The sequence below is a fragment of the Lupinus angustifolius genome, chromosome LG05, assembly GCF_001865875.1.
Source record: "Lupinus angustifolius cultivar Tanjil chromosome LG05, LupAngTanjil_v1.0, whole genome shotgun sequence".
NCBI lineage: Eukaryota > Viridiplantae > Streptophyta > Magnoliopsida > Fabales > Fabaceae > Lupinus > Lupinus angustifolius.
This window is the reverse complement of record NC_032013.1, coordinates 3,793,938-3,817,940: the sequence shown is the minus strand read 5'-3', so window position 1 is coordinate 3,817,940 and position 24,003 is coordinate 3,793,938. Positions and strand designations below refer to the sequence as shown.

The window sequence follows — 24,003 nt, the reverse complement described above, 5'->3', positions numbered from 1 at the left end:
GATTGTGATGTAGTCAACAACATAAATAACCCACAACCCTTTCCCAGATCTAAAGTAAAGTAACATTGCAATATTAGAAGCAAACACTAAACTTGGAACAAAATATATTTGTAATGAGTGTTGCCTAAAATAAAAGAATAAAAATAATTCAGAAAAATATAAATCAAATATGCGTTATAATGCATACATCTTTATATATCTTATGATTGCTTTTAATAAAATAGAGGTAAAAGAATCAGTTAAGTAATCAGAATATAGTTATTGTTATTAATGTTTATAATACCCTCCTTGGTAATATGTTTTTGATTGCCTACATTTTTTTTTCGGTCACCTTAAAATTAGGCATTATAGTTGAAACCGAATTATTCTCTTGGTTGTTGGCTAAGGAAGAAAACAGATTAACATCTCCCAATTTAATTTCATTAATATTGACATATTGTTTCTTAGAATTCTTCTTATTTCTAGTAATAATCAACCAATTTCCATAAATCTACGATGACTTTTGAACAAAATACTTGCACCCATTGAATTCACATTTACTGCCCCAATTGTAACGGACGTAATAATTTCCAGTTTTCCACCAGATTCGCTAGCCATTGTAATCTAATTAATCTAATATAAGAATATACTCACAATTGATTTCTTATTTTTAAATATTAATGTTTTGTATATTTAAATAATACAATGATAGTAAGTAATATATATTCAAAAAATAAGGATTTCTTCCGTTATATTATTTAAGGATGGATTCATTAGTGTCATTTAATATGTAATAAATTATTCTAATAACTAATATATATTCAAAAACTATTATAATGATTTATCTCAAAAATCCAGAACAATTTTACACTAAAAATGAATTATGACAAACACATAATAAAAATAAAGACATTATTTTTCTACACTCATATAGTAATAGTAACCTCTAATCATTATATTCGAGGAGGTGTGTTTTCCCTTCTACAAATACTGAAACAAATAACATGACCAATTTATAATTATTGTACACTCACATAGTAATTGTAATCTTTAGTAATTGTGTTCGAGGAGGTGAGTTTTCTCTTGTGCAAATGCTAAAACAAAGACCATGACCAATCCATATTTTAGCTGAGAAAAATATACACATCGGGAAAAATTAACATACATCGTGTGAGAAAAAATAATCATGTTGTAAAATTTATATGATGAAGAAATTATATTTATTAATAATAAAAATTGAAAGAGTATATAAACGAAACATTGAAAGAATACAAAAATAAAACTATACATGTGAGTGAGTTTGAGAGGGGAAGATAGTAGATTTGTTGAACAAAATATGTGATGAATATAAACACACTGGGGAGAAAATTTAACATACATCATTGACAAAAAATGATTATGATGCAAAAATTTATATGATGAAGAAATTATATCTATCAACAAAAGAAAAATTGAAAGAGTCTACAAAGAAATTAAAAATCGGAAAAGTATATAATATATCTACCAACAAAGACAATAATTAAAAGAATAGAAGATCATTGAGTGAGTTTGAGAGTAGAAGATGATAGATTTGTTAAATAAAATATGTGAAATTTATATGATGAAGAAAATATATCTAACACAAATGAAGATAAAATTGAAAGAGTATAAAAATAAAATCATACTTGTGAGTTAGTTTTGAGAGTTACAGATGATAAATTTGTTGATTACAGTTTGAGAAATAATATAAAGTATATCTACCGACTACCAACAAAGACATAAATTAAAGGAATAGAAAATCATACATGTGAAATAAAAAATTGAAATTATAAATACATCTACCAACAAAGACAGTAATTAAAAGAATTGAATATCATATATGTGAGTGAGTTTGAGAGTCGAATATGATAGATTTATTAAATAAAATATGTGAAATTTATATGATGAAGAAATTATATCTACCATAAATGAAAAAAATTGAAAGAGTATAAAAATAAAATAATACCTCTGAGTTGGTTGAGAGTTGAAGATCATAAATTTGTTGAACACATTTTAAGAAATAGTATAAAGTATATTTACCAACAAAGACAAAAATTAAAAGAATAGAAAATCATACCTGTGAAAATAATAGAAAATCATAGTTGTGAGTGAGTTTGAGAGTTGAAGATGGTAGATGTGTTGAGAAAGGAAGAGACACCCTAACGCAACGACAACCAGAACAAATGTGAGAAAAATGCACAACATTTTGTCCCTCCTTTATTATTTATTAAATGAGTTATTATGTTCAGATTTTTTAAACAAATATCAAATGATAGTTTTGATCTTGTGTATAAGGTTGTATAGTAAGAGATAAGGAACTTTTGGAGGGAAAACTTTGTATGAGATGTTGACATGTGTCCTTAGCTAATGTGACAAGAGTAAACTTTGCTTGAGCTGTTGACATATGTCCCTAGATGATGTGGCAAGAGTTTTTTATATCTACCACAAATGATTTTTTTGAAAGAGTATAAAAATAAAATCATACATCTGAGTTGGTTTGAGAATTGAAGATCATAAATTTGTTGAATACAATTTGAGAAATAGTATAAAGTGTATTTACCAACAAAGACATAAATTAAAAGAATAGAAAATCGTACATGTGAGAAGAATAAAACATCATAATTGTGAGTAAGTTTGAGAGTTGAAGATAGTACATGTGTTGAGAAAGGAAAAGACACCCTAACAAACGACAACCAGAACAAATGTGAGAAAAAAATGTACAACGTTTTGTCCCTCCTTTATTATTTATTTAATGAGTTATTATGTTCAAATTTTTAAACAAATAGCAAATGGTAGTTTGGATCTTGTGTGTACGGTTGTATAGTAAGAGATAATGAACTTTTGGAGAGAAAACTTTGCATGAGGTGTTGATATGTGTCCCGAGCTAATGTGGCAAGAGTTTGTATAGTAAGAGATAAGGAGCTTTTGGAGGGAAAGCTTTGTATGAGGTGTTGACTTGTGTCCCTAGCTAATGTGACAATAGTAAACTTTGCATGAGGTGTTGATATGTTGACATGTATCCTAGCTGATGTGACAAGAGTTTTTTTGTCTATATAAGAAAAAATGGTCCAACATTATTCTTCTTGGACACATGTCATGCTCTCATTTACTTTTTTCCCTCCAAAATATCCCCATACTCTTCTGATGTATATATATATATATATATATCTAGCACCGTTAATTTTCCTTCCTCACATATCACATCCATGTGTCATCATCTGATCATTTGTTTCTAACCATAACTTTAATATTCCTTCCTCAAATATGAATGAAGATCAGTTGCCCCACATCTTGTGTCTCATCGTGTACTAGTCCAATGAAACGTTGTCATATGTTTAAAAAAACAAAAAAAAAACATAAAATAACATTTTTATGCTATTTAGTGGGATATGATTGGAATGAGATAGGATGACAAGAAGTTTTGGCGAGAGATGATCTGGTTCCGTGACATATCTCATCCACCTGTCATCATCTCGCATTTGTTTTCCAAACACACATTTCATTTGCTTTCTAATAATACCTTTCATTATCCTCATATCCATTTTCAATGTTTTAATTCTTTCTTAATATCATCTTTGGCTAAAAATTTACATTTTCATCACTTGCATATACTTTTCTACTGTCTATGTTTTTTGTTTTGAACAACTTGCATATGTCCACCTCGCATTTAGTGTTTCATCTTTCTTTTAAAATTTTCCAACATACCTCCCTACAATTTTTTTGTTATTTGTCTTATAACTTTGTTCTTTTTTTGTTTGTATATTGCTTCAACGTAAATTTTGCATTTTTTTCAACATACCTTATTACCCTTGTGATGTGTAAAATTTGCATTTTTTTCATTTGCACTTTATTTTTTTCTTTTGTTTTGTTCATGCTATTGATTTCATATGGCTCTTAAATCATTTTGCTTTCAACTTTGTGCTTGAAAGAAATAAGCAAAGAAAACACTCTTAAAGTATCATCATTTTCCTTGATTTGTGTTTTGGTTTTTCTTAAATGTTTAAAATTACTATTAACATGAGTGTTTGAAAGGTAAAGTTGAGGTGTCACTATGGAATGACCACATCATTGCTATTATTTGCCATACAATTGTTAATTTGAAATTGAAAAAATCAAATTCATTTTGTTTTTGAAAAAAATTCAAATTCATTTTGTCATTAAAAAAAAATCAAATTCGAAATTGAAAAAATCATTTTGATTTTTCACAATTTTTTAAATATTTATTTTTAAAAAATCACATAATATCATGTTTTGGTTTTCCTATTTTCATTAGAAAATTCAAATTTGAATTTGTCATTTATTTTCCTCATGTGATTGAAGAGATTTAGATCACTATTCATTTACATGGGTAACATGTGTATTCTTAACAATGCGAATATACGAGTAACATGTACGTTTTTACTATGCAAATGCACAGGTAACCTATGTGTTCTTAACAATATAAGTATACGACTAACATCTGTGTTTTTAAACATATTAATATACGAGTAACCTTTGTGTTCTTAATCATGCGACAAAAAATTATCGTCCCGTGCAAATGCACGGGTAACTTGCTAGGCAAGATAAAGTGAGTACCAAGGATTTTAATAAAAATGGAATGGTCATGATGAGATTGTGTGTAGGCTAAAGATATACGAGATTCTCACAGCTTGGTGAACCATTGCCTACAAGCCTATTTAAGACTATAGAGTTTTTTTATATGCAAATGTTATTATATTAATATTTGCACCTTAACCCCTCTACCCTAACAACTTGTTTAAGACCATATAGTGACTTGTGAAGCTTAACTTGATGAAACTTAGGACAAACAACCTCTTGAGAAATATCCATATAAATCTCTTCAATCAAATCATCATAAAAAAAATCATTATTATATCATTTTGATTCACAATCCAATTTTGATAAGCAACTATTGCTAAAAATAGTGTGATACTTGTAAGCTTAACAACAAGAGAAAATGACACCCTCTATTTGCTTATAACCAATTGTCATGAATTTGGCTTTGTCTCTATCAATAGTATTATCATACTTAAGTATTTGATCTTATATTAGATATCCATGGAAATACTTGTAGGGAGTACCCATAATAATAGTTTATGAGTGAGAGCGAGTTTTTGTGATACCCGCTCCGCAGGTACCCGCAAATTTATATATTTAGTTTTTAATTAATTTTTTTATATTTATTATTACTTTAAGATTATATATCATATACTTTATTATTATTTCATAATAAATTACATATATCAAACTATGATAATAAATTTATCATATAAATATTATATTATTCATGTAATAATTATTTTTACATATTAATTATTACAAATTATATAAATATGTAATTAAAATTAAAAACTCGTTGGGTACCCACAAATACCCGCTACCCACACGGATACCCACAAATATTGCGGGTTTAGGAATGGAAAACAGTACCCGCACACGCCCGCGTCAGTTGCCATTTCTAATCCTGCATACTCATTGGGATCCAATGAGAACTTTATTAAGAGGTAAATCAACTATACCTCATGTCTTATTCAAGAGCATTAAGTTCATTTGTTGCATTGCTTTAATTCAGTCTTGAGACTTAACATCTTGATTGTAGTGTTTAGGTTAATAAAAAGCATATGACCAAGATGTGACGAGGATATAGAATTATATCATAGTACTCAAGAAAGAGGATGTAAAGTACCTTGAGATGATTCTAGATATGCTGGAGTGAGAAATTACAATGGAAATTATTTAGGTAAGTAGGTGGATACTTAAACCGATTTGACCTTATAAGAGTCAAAGGTGAGGAAGATATAGGAACCTGGTCAATTTGATCTTAATGGTGGAGTAGAATTAGCTTGTAAATGAGGAATTTGAGAATGAAACAGAAAATCAAAGGTAGTTTATCAAGTGGATTCAGTGCTGTGTAATTCTCTAACTAATCAACACTAAATGTAAATATATTTTCATGAAATATGACAATATAAATATCTCTCTAGTATTTAAAAAAGAGAGTATAAATCCCTTTGTGCAACTTTATACCTAAGTAAAACATACTTCCTAACTTTAGCATTCTAAATCTATGGTGTATAAGAGTGTATTATTATAGTGGTACAATTGTTCAAGCATTGAATTACTAATTAAAAAAACATACAATTTAAGTTATATATATATATATATATATATATATATATATATATTAAACATATTAAATTTATAAATTCTAGTATTTGAAATATATAATTCAATTATTGAAATGACTGATACTGGATTTGACCTGTTTAATTGTATATTTGTTATAATAGATCTGATTTTCCAATTGATACAACCGGTATACAATGTTGATGATTATTCTTTCATGGCCTTCATCATCTTCGGCCTTATCTTTCACTTCACCTTTCTTTGCAATGGATGCGAGAAAAATCTTGAATATCACTAATAATTCTTAGATTAATGGAATGTACTTTTTTTTTCATTTATTCTTCAAAAATAATATATTTAAGCTAAAATTATTGAACAATGTGAGAACTGAAAAATCTATGAAGACCGAAAAAGGTGAGGTGTAAAATGCAACTTGGAAACTTATAAAATCTTAACTATAGGCAATTTAGGTACCTAAAATTATAAGCTGTGGATGATAAGCGTAGGTAGACAATTAGGAATGTTAGTAACCGTATCCATAAATATCTCACATCTTATAATAACAGATGTATCATTTCCATTTGAGAATTGATTGTTTAATCCAAATTAACTATTAAATCAAATTAATTGTGGATTACCCAACATTAATAAATAAAAAACCGTGTCTATTACAAAATATTTTTATTACATATTTTTCACAATCACATTTAATGAACTATCATCAAATTATTATTAGCAAATTTCAAGCTAGTCTGATTAAGGTTTTGTTAGTTTTTTGTATTATCAAGTAATTATGGTTGATTCTATTTTAAAAATATTTTGATAAAATATTAAAAATGTGTCTGAAAATTGATGTTAACAAAACTATTATTAAAACATCACTGCTCATCAAATCAAATCTAAGCATATCAACCTAGTCTTGCATTTATGTCAGGTTTAAGTAAGAATGACAAAAATATGTGATTCATGGTACCCATGAAAAATACTCATAATAAATATCTACAATAATAGTTTATAAGTATGTACAAGTATTATGATACCTATGCAACGAATATCTGCATAATTATAAATTTATTTTTTAATCAAATATTTTATATATTATAATTTTGTACTACTTTAAAATTATATAATTATCAATTTATTATTTAATAATAAATTTTAGTGATTGAGCTATAAAGATAAATTCATCATACACATATGATATTCATCTAATAATTATATATATATATATATTTTACAAAATATATAATTAAATTTTGAAATTCGTTGGGTACGTAAAAGTACTTATTATCCTTATGGATATCCACAAATAGGTGTGAGCACACGAAACAACTACCCAAATTTGCCTAGCCCAATTGTCATCCCTAGGTCTAACAATGACAACTAAAGAGGTTATGTTCATGTACATGACTTACTCATCCCATTCCTCATACTGGTATATAAGTGGTGAGGCAAATGATTCCACTATGATTTATCTATGATTCCATTTGAGTGCAAAATAGTACCCTTTTGTACCATTGTTATGATGAAGTTGATGATTGAAAAATCTTGTGGCTGAGTAATAATCATAAACAAAAAGCATCTCTCCCTGCCTAGTTCACCATCCTCTACACAAGATTCCTAGGGAAAAGCCTTCCCAAATTTCTTAGTTCGTTGGAGAATCGATGACGCAATGCACAGGAAATGTCTTCATTCCAAGGTGTTTCACCATGACCTGGTAACGAAAATCAAGGACACTGAGGTAGGTAGTTCCAAAGTCTACCTCTACCACTCCTTTTGAATCTAAGGGTGTAACAGTCCGGTTTACCGGGTACTTTAGGAACTGAACCGAGTAAAATGGAATAGCTAGGTTTGGTTATGTTGATTTTCATCATTGGAATCAGACCAAACTGAATCGACCATAAATGGTTCAATTCGTTTTATCGGTTGATTTTTTTAATAGAACATGCTAAATTTTGTTATAATATTGGTAGGCTTGGTATTGTGTTATCTTTCATCCTTGTGTTTACTAAAATATAATAGAAATTTGCTTACTCTTTGTTAGGTAGAGAAAGTGAGAATTATACTCTCATGTATCAAGTGTCACCTAATCGCTAATTGTCCACTGATTTTGCAATTTAGTTCGGGTCGACTATCACAATTATGAATTCTACTAAACTATGAATCAATTACAAACGACTTCTTAAAAATTAATTGAACTAAACCACCTTTTTTAGTTTAGTTCGATTCAATTCCATCGATTTCAATATTCAATCCCAAACCACTTACACTCTCACTTCAATCTCAAAAATTATCTAGAGATGAAACAATATCTTTATATGATATCTCCCTAGGAGTTTCAACTAAAGGAATGATGTTTTTTTTAATTTAACAACCATTTTTATTTTAACTTCAAATACACTACACGAAATTTGAAGTTGGTTATTCATAATTTTTAATGCTTGTAATTTTATAATCATATTAGTTTTTTAGGTTTATTCCCTTGCCCTAATGGCCATAGACTAATGCCGATTAGAGTATTATAGTCATCGCTCTTAACAAGTGTCACTCTTTAATGTTATTATTCATTTTGGGGTACTTTTAATATCAATTTTGTAATTCAACCTAATATGAGAAAAATAGTTGATTCATAAAATTGATCATTGTGCTTGGTTGAAAATCTAGCAGTATGAAGTTATTGTGCATTGGATAATGAGTCAACATTTCTAAGTCAGAAAAATACATCAAGGAGAAAATCGAGGTTGTTGGATATGCTAGAAATATATTATTGTATGAAATTTCACATTGCCTAATATTAAAATGGATAAGAGAAATAAATGTTATATATTAGGTACAAGTTCCTTCTTATAACCCACACCAATTATAAGTACAATTAGAAGCATCACGTGGACCTAGGTCCATGGGTGCGCAAGAACTTGTAATCCTCATTTGTATAATATATTGGTAGCCTAGGACGTAGATACAATTGCTGAATTTCGTTAACAAATTGTATTGTCTTTTTATCTTCTATTTATCTCTTGCCTTTGTTCAATTGCTTGTGACCAACACTGCACAACGAACACTTTCGCTGTAGCAACATTTAGTATAAGAGCCAATTGGTAGATGACTTTTAATTGAGATGTCAAATTCATGGTAGAGAAGTTTGACGGAACTGGTAACTATGGATTATGGTAAGGGTGTTAAGGATATGTCGGCTAGACAAAGTCTGTCAAAGGTAGCACGCGAGAATACCTTATATGAAACCATGTTGGGGCCCACAAGTGTGTTGGATCTAAAGCACCAGAAGTCCAAATATTAGATTTGGGCCCACATGGAGATAGAGACCTATGTGGAGAATTAGGCTATGAGCTAGGTGCTAGCAATATCTTTCTAGATGTTGGAAAGGATAATCTCATTTGAGATGAGAAATGAGGTATTCTTATGGCGTGTCTGCATCGTGTTCCATTAAATAACGGTATAGGAAGTTGCGTTACAAGGTTGAAGTGTTGGGCTCTCATAACATCGTCAATGATACTCGAAAATACTTACGCTGAAAAGGAGCAAGTTGTCATATGAGTCAAGTCTCATAGAGTTGATAAAAAGAGTTAGACATTGAGCAAAGTGAAACATGATATTCGCTGAGATAGAGATTTTTATGTAAATTTCCTAAGGAATGAAATATTCAACTATTTCAATCAAGACTGAAATTGTTGAGGATGTTTGAAATATATTATTTTCCGAAATCTCACATTGCGTACTATTGAAATGACAAAAGAAAAACATTGTTATATATCAAGTTCAAGTTCTTTGTTATAACTCGCATATATTATAAGTTTCAATTGGAAGCATCATATAAGCTTTGGGTCCATGAATATGCTAGAACTCGTAATCTTTATTCTCTAATGACATATTACTTGACCTAGGACATACGCACAATTGCCCGAACCCATTATTAAATTCTATTATCACCTCTTATATTTATCTTTTGCCTTATTTAATTATTTGTAGTCCACTTTTTGTGAGGAACACTTCCACTAGACTAACATGGATAGCTCATGTTGTAGAGAAGATGATAAATCACGCCTTAGGTTGTTTTGAGCGTGTGTAAAGAATACTGTTGGAATCCCTAATAAGGAGAGAACATCAAATGAATATTAATCTAATTTTTAGAGGCAAATGTTAAACAAGAAAAAACATAGACAAAATGACTAGAAAAAATTTAAAGAACAATGGTGTCAAATTATGATATGTGATAAAGCATTATCACGTTATTTGATTCATATTCAATGATAGGAATAAGACTTAGTTGTTATTGATAACTAAGATTTGGTCTTAGTAACTCTGCCTTTTTCTTTTGGATTCAGACCAAGAGAATCTCTACAAGGAAGGAAATGACTGGGTCATAGTGAAACTCGATCAACTATTGGAATCGACAGATCCAACTACTTGAAATGAAAAACAGGCCGAACAATGAAAGTGTACACTGCAGCAAAACTGCTTATCATTAACTTAATAATTATTACATAGCAAAATTAAGAAAATAAAATCAAAATATTTCTTACTGAAATTACAGGATCACTTAATCAAACAATTTTGATGGAACGATGACGGGGTATCCTTGGTTTGAACAGAAATTTAATATTCTGACATCTGAATTAGAACAGAAATGTACAACCCGACTCTGCAAACATAAAAACATGAACCTGCATTAGTTTGATCACAAGATGTGACCCAATATCAAGCACACAAAAAACGAGTAAAAATTGGTCATAGGTTGACATTATTGGTGCCTAACATTAGCAGCTGTTAGTGATGTCAGTGACCAAAATGATAGATGAAGTGCAAAGTCAATGACTAAATTGACAATTTTATAATGTCACCTACCAAATTGATGAAATGATGCAATGATGTCAATCTCAAAGACCAAATTTACACCTCACTCCAATTAATGACAACACAAACACCCCCATAAATATATAACCACAGCTATTTTTTTACTGAGTTATAACTTAACAAGATTGTGTAAACGTTCAATTATAATAATGAGAAGATCTCCACTAGAAAATCAAAACCGATAACCATTCTCCATATCAAAACACTACCAAAAATAGAGAATGCAGAAATAATATTTCTGTCTTATATTTAGTGTTGGCACAACTAGTAAGGAATTCAGCACTTACCTGGGACAATTCACACTGTAATGATGTTAGACAGCAAAATCAATAGAATCTTGTGGGATGTGCATGGATAACAACTTGGCATTCCAACCATTCAGCTAAGTAATGGCATGTTTGAATGACTGGATTGAGGTGTCGGGGGTTTGATCAACGGCCTCAAAGAATCCATAATACTAGAAAAAGAAGGGCGTTTCCAGGGCTCACTGCAACAAACAATGTTAACAAGAAAATTATGATAAAATATTGGAGCAGAATATAAAATGGCAGATGTATCCAAACTCACTTGGCCCAGCAAACTTCAATTAATGCAGCTACATGGGGATTCAAATCGCGAGGGATATCAAGCCTTTTTCCCTTAAAGCCAACAGCTGCCACGACCTACAGGACAGTATGAAATCATGATGGTTTAAATAATAAAAAAAACCTCATTCTAAGAGATAAATGATTGGCCTATAGGGATGCGAACTCAACCGAAGTAGGCATGATATGTCAATGGTAGATCACCATCAATCAGGATAACACTTAAAAGTCAAGAACATGTTCAGCCACAAGCCAACAACATAGAAAAAACTTGAACCATATATGCATCATCATTTGCCTGTTTGACAGATGCTTCAACCAATATACATTTCTTGTAATCAATTTTAGATTCCTGTTCCCAGAAGCATGCTGTTTCATACTACATTCTTATGGTCATAATTTTCACATTAAGAATCTTATATAAAATCTGAAGCAATATGATCATAACAAGGAACTCTAAGCATAAACATACTTGGGAAAAGAACCAGAAACAATGAATAACCAACAATTACTAATTTTTTTCAGTTCTACCATTAATACATACAAAAACTTATGCACCTCATTTGAGTCATCAAGATCATATTGAGAAATTTAGAATGGCATATACATATATGAATATATAGCAAATTATTTTTACCATAAATACCTATTTAACTTTCAATAAAAAGGGAATATTATGAGTTTGGAAGGGAGCAAGCGCAACATATAAATATACATACTGATGAAAAAAAATTAAGGGAGGGGGTGGCTGCCCTATTTTTGTAAGGCTAGGTCCATCCCTGAACATACTGCAGTTTCATGGATCACAAGTATACAACAAACCTGTGCTGGATTCAAATTGCCCCATGGTTGTTGCAGTGTTGCAAGCTCCCACAAGATTACACCAAAACTGTAAACATCTGACTTCTCATTTGATGGTTCATCACGGAGAACTTCTGGAGCCATCCACTCAGGCTAAGTGAGGAAAAGGAGAAAAATTAGATGCGTAATTATAAGCATACCTCTCAAACATAAGATATGGAAACAGAAATATATGTAGTCAATATAAACTTACAGTCCCAGCAGCTGACTTGGATGAGAGAAATGTATTGGCCTTTAGACGGGAAAGCCCAAAATCACCAACCTAAAGAGAAGGTACATGAAAGCTTGAAAAATCTTAAAACTCCATTAATGCTCAAGAAAACATATCAACATCCCAAAAACAAATAAATAAATAGCATAACATAACATTAAAAAAAACATATTTGATGGCTTTTCAACAGCATTCCAACTTCCAAGTTGGCATAACAAACACTCTAACTAGAAAAAGGCTGAAACTTCCATCAAGCATGTGAAGGTAGAGCAGGTGTTGTGATGAAGTCAATCATTCACCAAGTCACAAATAGTCTCAGATTCAGTCAATATCGACCCTTAATTTTGTTTTAATCTCATGGTTCATAACCCTTACTAATGTCTCTCTCATGACAGTATTTTTATCCTTCTCTTCCTAAATATTTATCAACTTCCTCATTCTTTTCTTTGCACATTGGGGGCTCTCTCCTTTTTTCCTTCTCCCTGCCAGCCAGAATAAATCCTTCATATGTGCTACAGAAGTCGTCTCAATGCTGTCAAACTCAATATTCATCCTCATCTTTTGTATGATATAAAATAACACTACAACAATATCATATCCACATATCGTATATGATACAAAATACTACTACAACAGAATCAACAAGCCTGATGGCTAAACAATCAACAAGTCGAGTTATACATTTCCTCAATATGAAAACATTTGTGCAACTTCTGTGGTTAAAATGTTCCAGCATTCAATTGACAATTCATCCTGTATAATTAGTGTAGTGGGGTTTATTTCAGTGATTAGTTATTCAGTGTTAGTTGTGTTTTAGTTAAGAATGAGCTATAGCCAGCTCGCTGAGCTAGGAATTTAGTTGTACTTCTATAAATAGAATTGTCTGTAACTCAATCAGTTATCAATTCAATAATAGAATCATTTCAGTTTTTCTTCTCTCTCCCATCTAGATTCTTCTGAATTCTATTATGGTACCCAGAGCTGTCTGATCCTTTCTCATGGCTGACAAAGCTTATATTCTTTCGTTGCCACCTTCTCCACCGCAACCGGTGAGAACTGTTCCACCATCTCCAATTACGTTTTCAGAAGTAATCCCGGCGAAACTCTATGAAAAGAACTATATCATTTGGAAACAACAAGTTGAGGCAGTTATTAATTCCCATCGACTTGACCGATTTGAGGTAAATCTTCAAATTCAATCATGGTTCCTGTCTGATGATGATCGCATTTTTTGAAGGAGTGAATCCAATGTTTATGAACTGGGAAGATTGGGATGCACACCTAGCCACGTCGTTACTCCAATTGCTATCATATTCAATGGCTTGGTTGTCACCATGCCTAGCACATCAGGGATGAGATTCACATGTTATTTGACTCACTAATTAGGGCCCGAAGTCAATTACTTCTTTCTGAGCTTTATACTGTGAAGAAAGTAATCGTTATGTTTCCGAATTTATCTTCAAGATTAAAGCATGTTCAGATTATCAAATCATATCATGTATTATCTTTCTGATTGTATTTCCCTAAAATTAAGCGATTCATTATAGACTTTTCTACTGTAAATAGAAAAGGTTGAGTGCATACAAATCAATCAAGCAATTAAGATATTTCATTTATCCCTTTCAAGTTGGTATCAGATCTCACATCCTTTGGAGTTGATAAAATAAACCTTAATTGTTTTGCTGCTCTAGTTGTCTCATTGATCGGCCACTATCAAGGCTGGTTCGTTGGCCCCAGATAAAGTCTACAATAGTCCCATTCCATAACATTGGCATTCAGCCACTGTCAAGGCTATTCGTGACTCCCTTCCTTATGGGTCTTTAGTCAAACCCTTATTTGACTCTTTTTATGGCTTCATATCCAGATATTTCTAGCACCTCTACTATTGTCTTTGCACCCACAAATAAGGGTCTTATGTCCTTTGCGTTGTTCTCTGGTAGCCCTTCAATCACATCAGAGAAGTTCAATAGTACGAATTACATGGATTGACAAGCAGCTACTGAGATATGGTTTCTAGGCCATGATCTATGTGATCATCTCATAAAGAAGGCACAATGCATTGTTATCATTGAATGAGATCAGTGGATAAAAACAGACTATCAATTGGTGCCTCTTTATGGCATTCTATCAATCCAAAGCTTATGGTTCACTTCTGCAGCTACATAACATGTGACATTTGGAAAAAGGCAAAGACAATTTACTCATACAATGTTCAACGAATCTATGATGTTGTTCACAAGCTGACTACATTGTATATGGCAGATCACGACCTTCATGCTTATTTCAATAAGGTGCATTTTAAATTGAAGAAGTGAAGTTGACTCTGACAGGTGATGATCTTCCAAACACACAAAGCAAGATTGATAATATGTGTATGGTATTTGTCCTTCACAAAGACATGGAATCTGTTCATAACCAAATCCTCACAAATCCCAGTGTGCCTACAACAGCAGACCTCATTGATTGTTTATTGCTGAGTTCCATCTCCACAAGTCCTGGTAGGAGTTTGTTCCAGTGAGGTTTTGAATCATCTACTTTGTTCTCTAGAGTTGGTTCTCATCTAAATTCAGATTCACCTACTTTCATTTCTATTGATCGATAATATGTAGATGGTGTTTGTCCTGCACGGTCTTCACAAAGACATAGTCTGTTCAGAACCAAATCCTAGTGTGCCATAGTAGTGGACCTCATTGATCGTTTATTGCAATTCCACCTCCGCAAGTCATGCTAGGATTTTGTTCCTAGTGGGGTTCCGAATCATGTACTTTGTTTCTAGAGTTGATTCTCGGATAAGTTCAGATTCACCTGCTTTCATTTCTAAAGATTGATAATATGTGGATGGTGTTTATCCTGCATGATCTTCACAAAGACATGAAATCTGTTCGGAACCCAATCCTCACAAATCCTAGTGTGCCTATAGCAGTGGACCTCATTGAACGTTTATTGTGACTTCCACCTCCGCAAGTCATGCTAGGAGTTTGTTCCCAGAGAGGTTCTGAATCATCTACTTTGTTCTCTAGAGTTGGTTCTGAGATTCACCTGCTTTCGTTTCTAATTTTTCAAGTCGTGGAAGTCAAGATCATGGTCATGGTAGAGGAGGAGATTGCGGTACTAGTGGTGTGTCTCAATGCACTTATTGTAAACGTACAGGTCATACACAGAATAAATGTCTCTCTTTGGTTAGATATCCTAAAAGAACAACTATGTAACGAAATCTCAGTTCTTGGATCATGAAAAACAATGTGAGTTGGAATACGTCAAAGTATATTGCCTGATACTGAATATAAGTAGTATCTAGTATCTACAGTTCAAGGCGACAGAACAAGTCTCATCCTCCTCAGCCATCTGGATATTGGATTCTGTTGTTTCATATCATAAAGCCAGTAACCCTCTCTTTTCTTAAAAACATCACAATCTAAAAGAGCACACTATATCACACTTATCAATGGCTCTAAAGTCAAAGCCACCGACATTGGTCAAATAACACCATTTCTTTCTTTCAATTCAAGCACAATTTTACTCATGCCCGGATGTCCATTTAGTTTAGTCTTTGTCAATCAACTCATTCATACCTTTAAATATTCTATTACTTTCATTGATAATTACTTTATTGTACAACATACTCTCCAACTGCTTACATCAAAGGTAATTTTGAGACCATAGTTTAAGTCTTGTACCTCAAAGGTAGTTTAGATGTAAAATAAACCGAGAGATGGATAGAACAAGATGAACTAGGGAATGGAAGGTGCCATCAGAGAGAAAAATGGAAGGGGTTTTTTTGAAAGAGAGAAGGGCTAAAAAAAAGTGACATGATAGATTTTAGTGAGCGATTGTTAACAGTGGGATTAAATTAGGATTAAGGGTTGAGATTGGGTGTAATGCAATTTGGTTTACACTGATGTAAACCAATCCCTCCTACTACAATGGACCAACAAAATGTATCAATTGCTATTTAATGAGGGAAAAAACCAATCGAATCAAGTTTGCTCATCTTTCCAGGCAAGTGAGCAAGGGTTATCATATGCACTGTGGAACCAATAGTATCATTCTATTTTTGGGACAGAGTAACAAATTCCAAGGTCAAACAATTGGTTAAATAGGTGAGAAACTCGTGCAATGAGCCACTTTTTTAAATCCTTACAAGGCTATCTGCATGTGCAGGAACCACTCCCCAAATAAAAGTGAATCGTATTGCCAAGGGTGACAAATGGTTTCAACGAAACTCGTAACACTATTTGGCATACCAAAGAAATTTTCATTTTTACCTTCACTGTATATTTCTTGTCAACAAGAAGGTTTGGAGATTTCAGATCTCTATGAACAATGGGCGGATTACGTTTATGAAGGTAATTCATCCCTTTTGCCTGCAAATGAAAATGACAAATAGTTAACCAAAGAATGTAATGGTTGAGTTATAACATTACAAATAAAAAAATATAGCAAACCAGAAACAATAGTTTATTTTCAAAATGCATACCACGTCATAAGCCATACAAAGCCTACGCCTCTCATCCAGTGCCTCTTTGGCACCAGGTCTATGCAACAGCCTGTATAAGCTACCCCTGCACTTAGTTCAAAATCCCATATGATGTCAAGGTTTTAATATTCTTTAGCCTTGAAAAACTTCCGTCTTTTAGAGGAGAATGATGAGGACAGAAAGAGATGTCTTAAACCTTGATAAATATTCGGTAACAATTGACAAATTTGGAGGCTGAGTGACTGCCCCCATCAATAAAACTATGTTTGGATGCCGCAAGCGTTTCATTATTGCAACCTAATAAAAGAAGTGATGGAAATCAAATAACCAGAAAACAAATATCTAACATTGGTGTTTCCTCTGCATGAACATGGTTACAAATTTTAAACATACCTCCCTAAGGAATTCATTGACGCGTTCAGCATGAAAATCTTGTTCCATCAAAATTTTAACAGCAACCTCCTGCAATTCAAAATGTTTTGAAGGATTTACAAAAGGCAACAAAAAAACAGAAAAGGAAGTCAAGAGAGGAAGATAGAAGCATAAACAAATTAAAATATGAAGCCCTATTTCTGCTTCAGATTTTAATGAAGCAATAATTAAATAAGTGTTCTCTGGGAAGATATAAGATTCCTCAACAAATATGCATTCCAAATCACAATACAAATAGAACTTAATTATTTTTAAAAGATAGAAATGGAGAAGCAAGAAAACACAAAACATAAAATAAATGCTATTACAAAATAATTCCACAAGGAAATATTTATTTTCTAGAAGATTAAAAATTTCAAATAAACTTCTACTCTTTTGATCTATATTAGTGTAGTTGGGTTTATACTCAATGTATGTAGCCTTTATTTCAGCTCGATGCATCAATATATCTAGCCTTTATTTCAGCTAGATACATTGTGATGTATAATACTGGTCCTATAAATAAGGAGCAGTTACCTTCATTACATGATAACAATTTTATATTCTTCTTCTTTCTCTCTCTCGGTTTTCTCTCCCTCATGGTTTCTCTCATCTCTCGGTTTCTCTCTCTTACGATTTCTCTTCTTCACATAATAGATTCTTCTAAATTTTATCACGGTATTAAGAGCTTCTAAATCCTGAGTTTCATAGATTCTTTTTCGTCGACGCCGTTGTCACCGAGACCTATGATGGTGTTCCACCGTCTATGGTGACCTTCTCCCAAGTGATTTCCGCAAAGCTCTACAAGAAGAACTACTTCATTTGGAAACAACAAGTTGAAGTTGTTCTTGCGTCACATCATCCTGAGAGGTTCATCGTCAATCCACAAATTCCTCTGCGTTTTATGGTTGATGAAGATCGTGATTTTGGTCAGGTGAATCCGACTTTCCTTAAATGGAAGGAACAAGACTAACATTTGGTTCCCGTAGATGGTGGAAGCACCATCGTGGGTCTCGGTGACAGAGACAATGACAATGGTGCCGACAGAAAAGAATCCATGAAACTCATAATCTAAAAGCTCTTGATACCGTGTTAGAATTTAGAAGAATCTATTATGTGAAGAAGAGAAATCGTTAGAGAGAATAGAGAAATTGAGTGAGAGAAGAGAGAAATTGTGAGGGAGAGAAGAGAGAAAACCAAGAGAGAAGAGGAATCTAAAAGTGTTATTATGTAATGAAAGTAATTGCTCCTTATTTATAGGAGCAACGTTATACAACACGAGGTACTGAAATAAATGCTAGATACATTAAGTATAAACCCAACTACACTAATAAGAACTTGATCCTAAATGAAAGAATGAATTGTTAGGAGCATATGATGCATAAGGTGAGTCTGAGTTTGACTTTCCTATTAAGGTTGAGACTCATATTAAGACATATTAAAATGTGAGTAGGAGGAGCTTGATAGAAATTCATAGAGGAAGCTAAAGGGTTTAGTTCCACTAAGACATTCATCATATCATTATAAACGAAGTTGGCATCATTTATTGTTTGTATAGGATGATTCAGTGCACCAAGGGAAGCGGCCTGGTTACGAAGTCTTCTTGCAAAATTAAACTTAAAAAATATGAGACAATTGTAATTAAATATAATAATAACACTCAGTAAATTAATAAGAATACTGCTCCAACATAATATGTTCTATTGGGAGTGATGTATCTACACATATCATGAGTAGTGATATAAAGGCTCATTATCGGGAATGCCACCAACTTACAATTACTATATTAATTACAACTAATATTAACTACATCTCTTCGGACAAAGTATATTTTGTTGGAGCTGTAACATTCTTTTTTTTATAATAAAATTTATGAGTTGTATTACATTATATTAATTACAACTAATATTCCCATACTTTTTTTCAGTTTAATTTCATAAGACTTCATGATCGGACTGCTCCTATTAATCTCGTAGAAACAACAAATGACACCAACTTCACTTGTAATGTTATGATGAATGCCTTGGTGGAACTAAACTATTCAGCCTTCTCCATGAATTCCATATTCCATCGTCAATTGCCCACAACAATGTACTGGCACTGGATTGGTTGCTGCTTGTATCAGGCAGCAAGCAGCAAAAGCAAGACATGGAGGGTAAACAGCATTCACGTAGAACTATTGATCTTAATTTAGAGTGCAACTGTTAGTTGTTACAAGATCACTCCTGTCTTGAAAAATACTAATGCTCATGAAATTTCTGCCTATCAAAGAACTATTTCCAAACAAGCATAAACGAACTTGTAAGCTACCATTTTAGGACCCAATGAATCCACATTAACAACAATTATGATAATATGCTTTGCCTACACATGGAACATTATGTGTCAAAATATTTGCAGGTGAAGTATTTTTTGCCTTGTAATGTTTATACAGCTAGGGAGGAGGATGCCGCCTATTTGCTGATTAAACCCTGGACTAATCTATAAATTCTGAAGGCTTATGAAACACTTTCCCGAATATAGAAACCACTTACATTTAGTATTACTGATTATTACTATATACACACAATGATGTTATTTGGGCATTGATATACTGAGCACACATATAACTCTAATTATTTCAATATGCAAACACTGATATTATGCATAACCAAAAATAAATGTACCATGGACTGGGCTTGTACCAGTTTTATGGTCGGCTCAGCTTATTAGGAACATTATTATTAATATTATGTTAGGAGTATCATTAGGAGGGGCTTGTCCCCTTGGACTGGACTAGTGCGTGATATAGATTATTTGTTTAAATAGGAGTGCAGGATTAGTTTTTTGTAATGCAATATATATACTAAATATTCAGTGTCTTATTACACTAATTAATTCTCTCATTTCTCTTTTCTGTTCAGTGTCTTAAATTTCAATGAGAACTAGTCAAACAACCATAAGTAGATCAATTTATACAGCAATCATTAAAAAATAATGGCTCACCGAGTCATTCCACTCAGCACGATGTACAATTCCAAAAGAACCTGCAACAAAACAGATCATTTTGAATTAATGACTACTGATACTAATTACAGACAAAGCATTCGACAATAAGAAGCAAGACAAAACAAATTCATTAAATATTGTGTCATTTAAGTATAAATAACATCTTATTGATTAACTTTAGAGGGTTTGTAGGAGCAAGACAAAATTTTATGGTGGTGGACTGGATTACATTTGTAGTGGTGTATTTGATGGGATATGATATTTTTAATGTTTTCCACATTGAACTCCTGACTTCTTTAGTGGAATTTTTCTGTTAAATATGAAGATAAATTAGGAAGCTTTACTCCACTAATGAGTTTGCTTCTCCTTACTATATTGCTACGACAGTACTTTACTTCTATCTTCTGTATTCTCTCTCTAATAGTATGTTGAATTTATAAAGGAGGAGATATACCTGATCCTATTCTTTCTTTTAAAGCAAGATCACTCCATGATATATCCAAATCCTCCATGTCAAGGGCAATCTCTCGAGTAGGTTTGATAGGATTAAGTTGACTTCCTTCAAAAAATAACCTTTCTTCAATAATGTCATTATTGGGATTTGTTAGTGCTAATGGGGTTCTTATACCAACAGGAGGACGCTTATGCTTTATAAGCGGTGGATCCTTGGCAAAAGTTGTCTCAGAATCATGATCATGAGTGTTTGAATGAGAAACTTGTTTATGTAGAAGTAGGTAAGAACTTCTGTTGCTGTCATTTGTTAATTGCCTGGCATTAATCCTATCCTTGTACTTCCCATCAAACTGATCCAGAATGGGGAAACCAGGATCTCCATCAGTAACAGCCCCTGTGATATAAAATTTGGGGAACATACTAGCACTTGGTTCAAACATTTAAAAATAATCACAAACATAAACATGATAGCATACAAGATTAGAGTATCACATGTAAAACTACAAGTCTACAACTAATGTCCAACTTACTACATGAACATCTATACAAAGGCCATGCTTTTTGGAATTATTTTAGATGCTGACCAACTAAATTTTTTATTACACATTAAAACAGCTACTCATTATCTTATGCATTTAGAAAAGACTTCAATATATAGATACTCGGGTTTCACTCTGCAAAGAAATTGAATGACGATATTTGCCACCCTTTTCATCACAAAAAGTTTTCATTTGGAAAGTTTCTTTATTTCATCTCTTTCAACATGGTATCAGAGTCTGACCCAATCACGATTTTGGGCCCACCCGCAATTGTCCAGTTATGCTAACTTCACACTCCAGCTGTCCAGTCATGGGCATTAGGGTGTGTGTTAAGAAGTCCCATATCGGATGGGAATATGGTAAGACCATTGCTTATATGGCTAAAGTATCCCTCACCCCTTGAGCTAGCTTCTGGGGTTGGGTTAGGCCAAAGACTTGACCAATTAACTTCAACTGTTTCCCAATTGCACAACACAAAACCCAACTTAAGCATCAACATCCACAATAATCATCAACATGGAGCATCATTCAGCTTAAGCAGCACAGTTAAAAACCATGCTCCTTCATTTAATAAGAAAATGAATTCTTGGGATTTCTAAGTTCAGAATGGAAAGAAATTGTCAAAATAATTACACTTAACATATGAAAGAAATAAAAATATAGATACCAGTAAATTAATTGATCACCCAGGGCATGCAAAACTGATTGAAACAGCAAATGGATAGAGTTTAATTCAAATAAGAATATTGCAACACTAATTATTTAGGTCGATACCAATTTTTGCAAGATAAACAAATTAATTACTGAGAGTTAGCTTAGAGCAAATTATTTCATGAACGGAAATAAATAAAAGGTCTAGGACACTTGGATCTTAAATTATTAATAAAAGCAATGATATGCCATTATTAGATCCACCATATATAATACATGAAAACAATAGTTCCCAGTGTAGCATAAATTAAATAGGTAATATGAATATCACCTGCAGAACTGTTATCAAAGACGAGCTCAAGAGACAAACAGTCCGAGAAATACTGTTTGGCCAGTGACCTGAAATCAATGGTAGGTTCAGCTGGTTTAACTCTTGGAAAGCGCAAGGGTGAAGAAAATGAGATGGAAGATGGACCATTGAGCAATGAATCGGGCTCACATAAGTAACCTGGCTTCTCAAGTAAATCAACAAGATATTCCCTGTAAATACATAATGTCAGATGTGAGGTGTCAGGAGCATTACTATTAACATCTTATTAGAGTATAAGACCTAAAGTCTTGTTTTATGGACTGATTCAGTATGGTTGTTACTGAATCAGTTTTATTGATAGTTGTTCTGTTTCTGTGTTAACAGAAACAGTTAGTTAGTTAGGGGAGGTAACTTGTTGTTCACGTTACCTCTCATTCTCTTCTCTTGTAATGCTTCCCTTGGATTATATAAAGGGGATAGCTTGATCATATTCATTCAAGAAATAAAATAACAAATATTCAGTTTCTCTCATTATCTCTCTTTTATGTTTTCTGTTTTTTAATTCTTTTACATGGTATCAGAGCATCTGAGACAGCCTTGTGTCTATTTTTGATGAGTCTGGATTCAAAGGTTAAAAGAAACTGCTCAAGGTCATTAATTGAGGGAGGTTCAATTTGGCTTTCAATTGCTGTAAAGACAGATTGGAATTCCTCCCCAAGACCATCTAGAATGCAGTCAACATGTTCAGCAATGGAGATAGGAGTGCCTATTGAAGCAAGAGAGTCAGTAATGATTTTGACTTTAGAAAAGTATTCAAAGATAGGGGCAGATTCTTGAGAGATGGTGCGAAGTTGGGCTCTTAGTTGTCTATTTCTAGCCTTGGTATGGGCATTGCAACATGCTTTGAGTTCTTCCCATAATTGGTAAGATGAGGTGCAGCCAAGAACTCTTGGTTGTAATGACTCAGAAATTGAGTTGAGGATCCAGGAAAAAACTGTTTGATCTTGTTCTTCCCAGCTAAGAAAGGTAGGGTTTTGAAGGTGATGATCTCTGTCAAGATCAGAGAGAAATCTAGGAGGAGGATCAGTGATGAGGACAAATCTGAGAGCCCTGTTTGATTTGAGAGCAGCTACCATGAACTGACTCCAAGTGAGGTAATTCTTCTCACAGAGTTTGATGGTGGGAATGGGTAGAGAAAGAGAAGGAGAAACGGTTTGTAGAGGTGCAGAAGCAGTTGGTGGAGAAGATGAAGGTGCAGGATCTGTGGCTGAGGCCATTAGGATCTGTGGCAAGTTGGATTACTTTCTAGGCATTGAGGTCAAACATCTTTCAGATGGTTCTCTCTTTCTCTCTCAAAGCAAGTATGTCAAGGATTTGCTTATAAAAGCTCATATGGACAGTGCCAAGCCTAGTGTTAATCCTATGTCCAGTACTTGCAAGCTCTCTAAAACTGGAACAGAAGCCTTTGAAAATCCCTCACTGTTTAGGTCAGTTGTTGGTGCTCTTCAGTATGCCACCATAAC

At 32.8% G+C, this 24,003-nt stretch overlaps 1 protein-coding gene across 3 annotated transcripts in view; it reads right to left on the bottom strand.

Annotated features, from left to right (window-relative positions):
- The window catches only part of LOC109347523 (serine/threonine-protein kinase CTR1-like), a 24,040-nt gene continuing 10,491 nt past the window's right edge, over positions 10,455-24,003 (bottom strand). The window contains exons 5-17 of one of the 3 annotated variants that reach the window (XM_019587424.1): positions 22,502-22,710; positions 21,156-21,374; positions 20,982-21,086; positions 20,525-20,565; positions 17,522-17,590; positions 17,325-17,425; positions 17,129-17,213; positions 16,917-17,015; positions 12,634-12,702; positions 12,402-12,533; positions 11,563-11,657; positions 11,283-11,482; positions 10,455-10,783 (exon numbers count right to left, since the gene is read on the bottom strand). In XM_019587424.1, the coding sequence (XP_019442969.1) occupies positions 11,374-11,482; positions 11,563-11,657; positions 12,402-12,533; positions 12,634-12,702; positions 16,917-17,015; positions 17,129-17,213; positions 17,325-17,425; positions 17,522-17,590; positions 20,525-20,565; positions 20,982-21,086; positions 21,156-21,374; positions 22,502-22,710 (1,333 nt within the window). In that variant the 3' untranslated portion in view covers positions 10,455-10,783; positions 11,283-11,373. Of the gene's footprint in view, positions 10,784-10,989; positions 11,201-11,282; positions 11,483-11,562; positions 11,658-12,401; positions 12,534-12,633; positions 12,703-16,916; positions 17,016-17,128; positions 17,214-17,324; positions 17,426-17,521; positions 17,591-20,524; positions 20,566-20,981; positions 21,375-22,501; positions 22,711-24,003 lie in introns of those variants that run through there. The other 2 variants (XM_019587421.1, XM_019587422.1) reach the window with 2 other exon arrangements.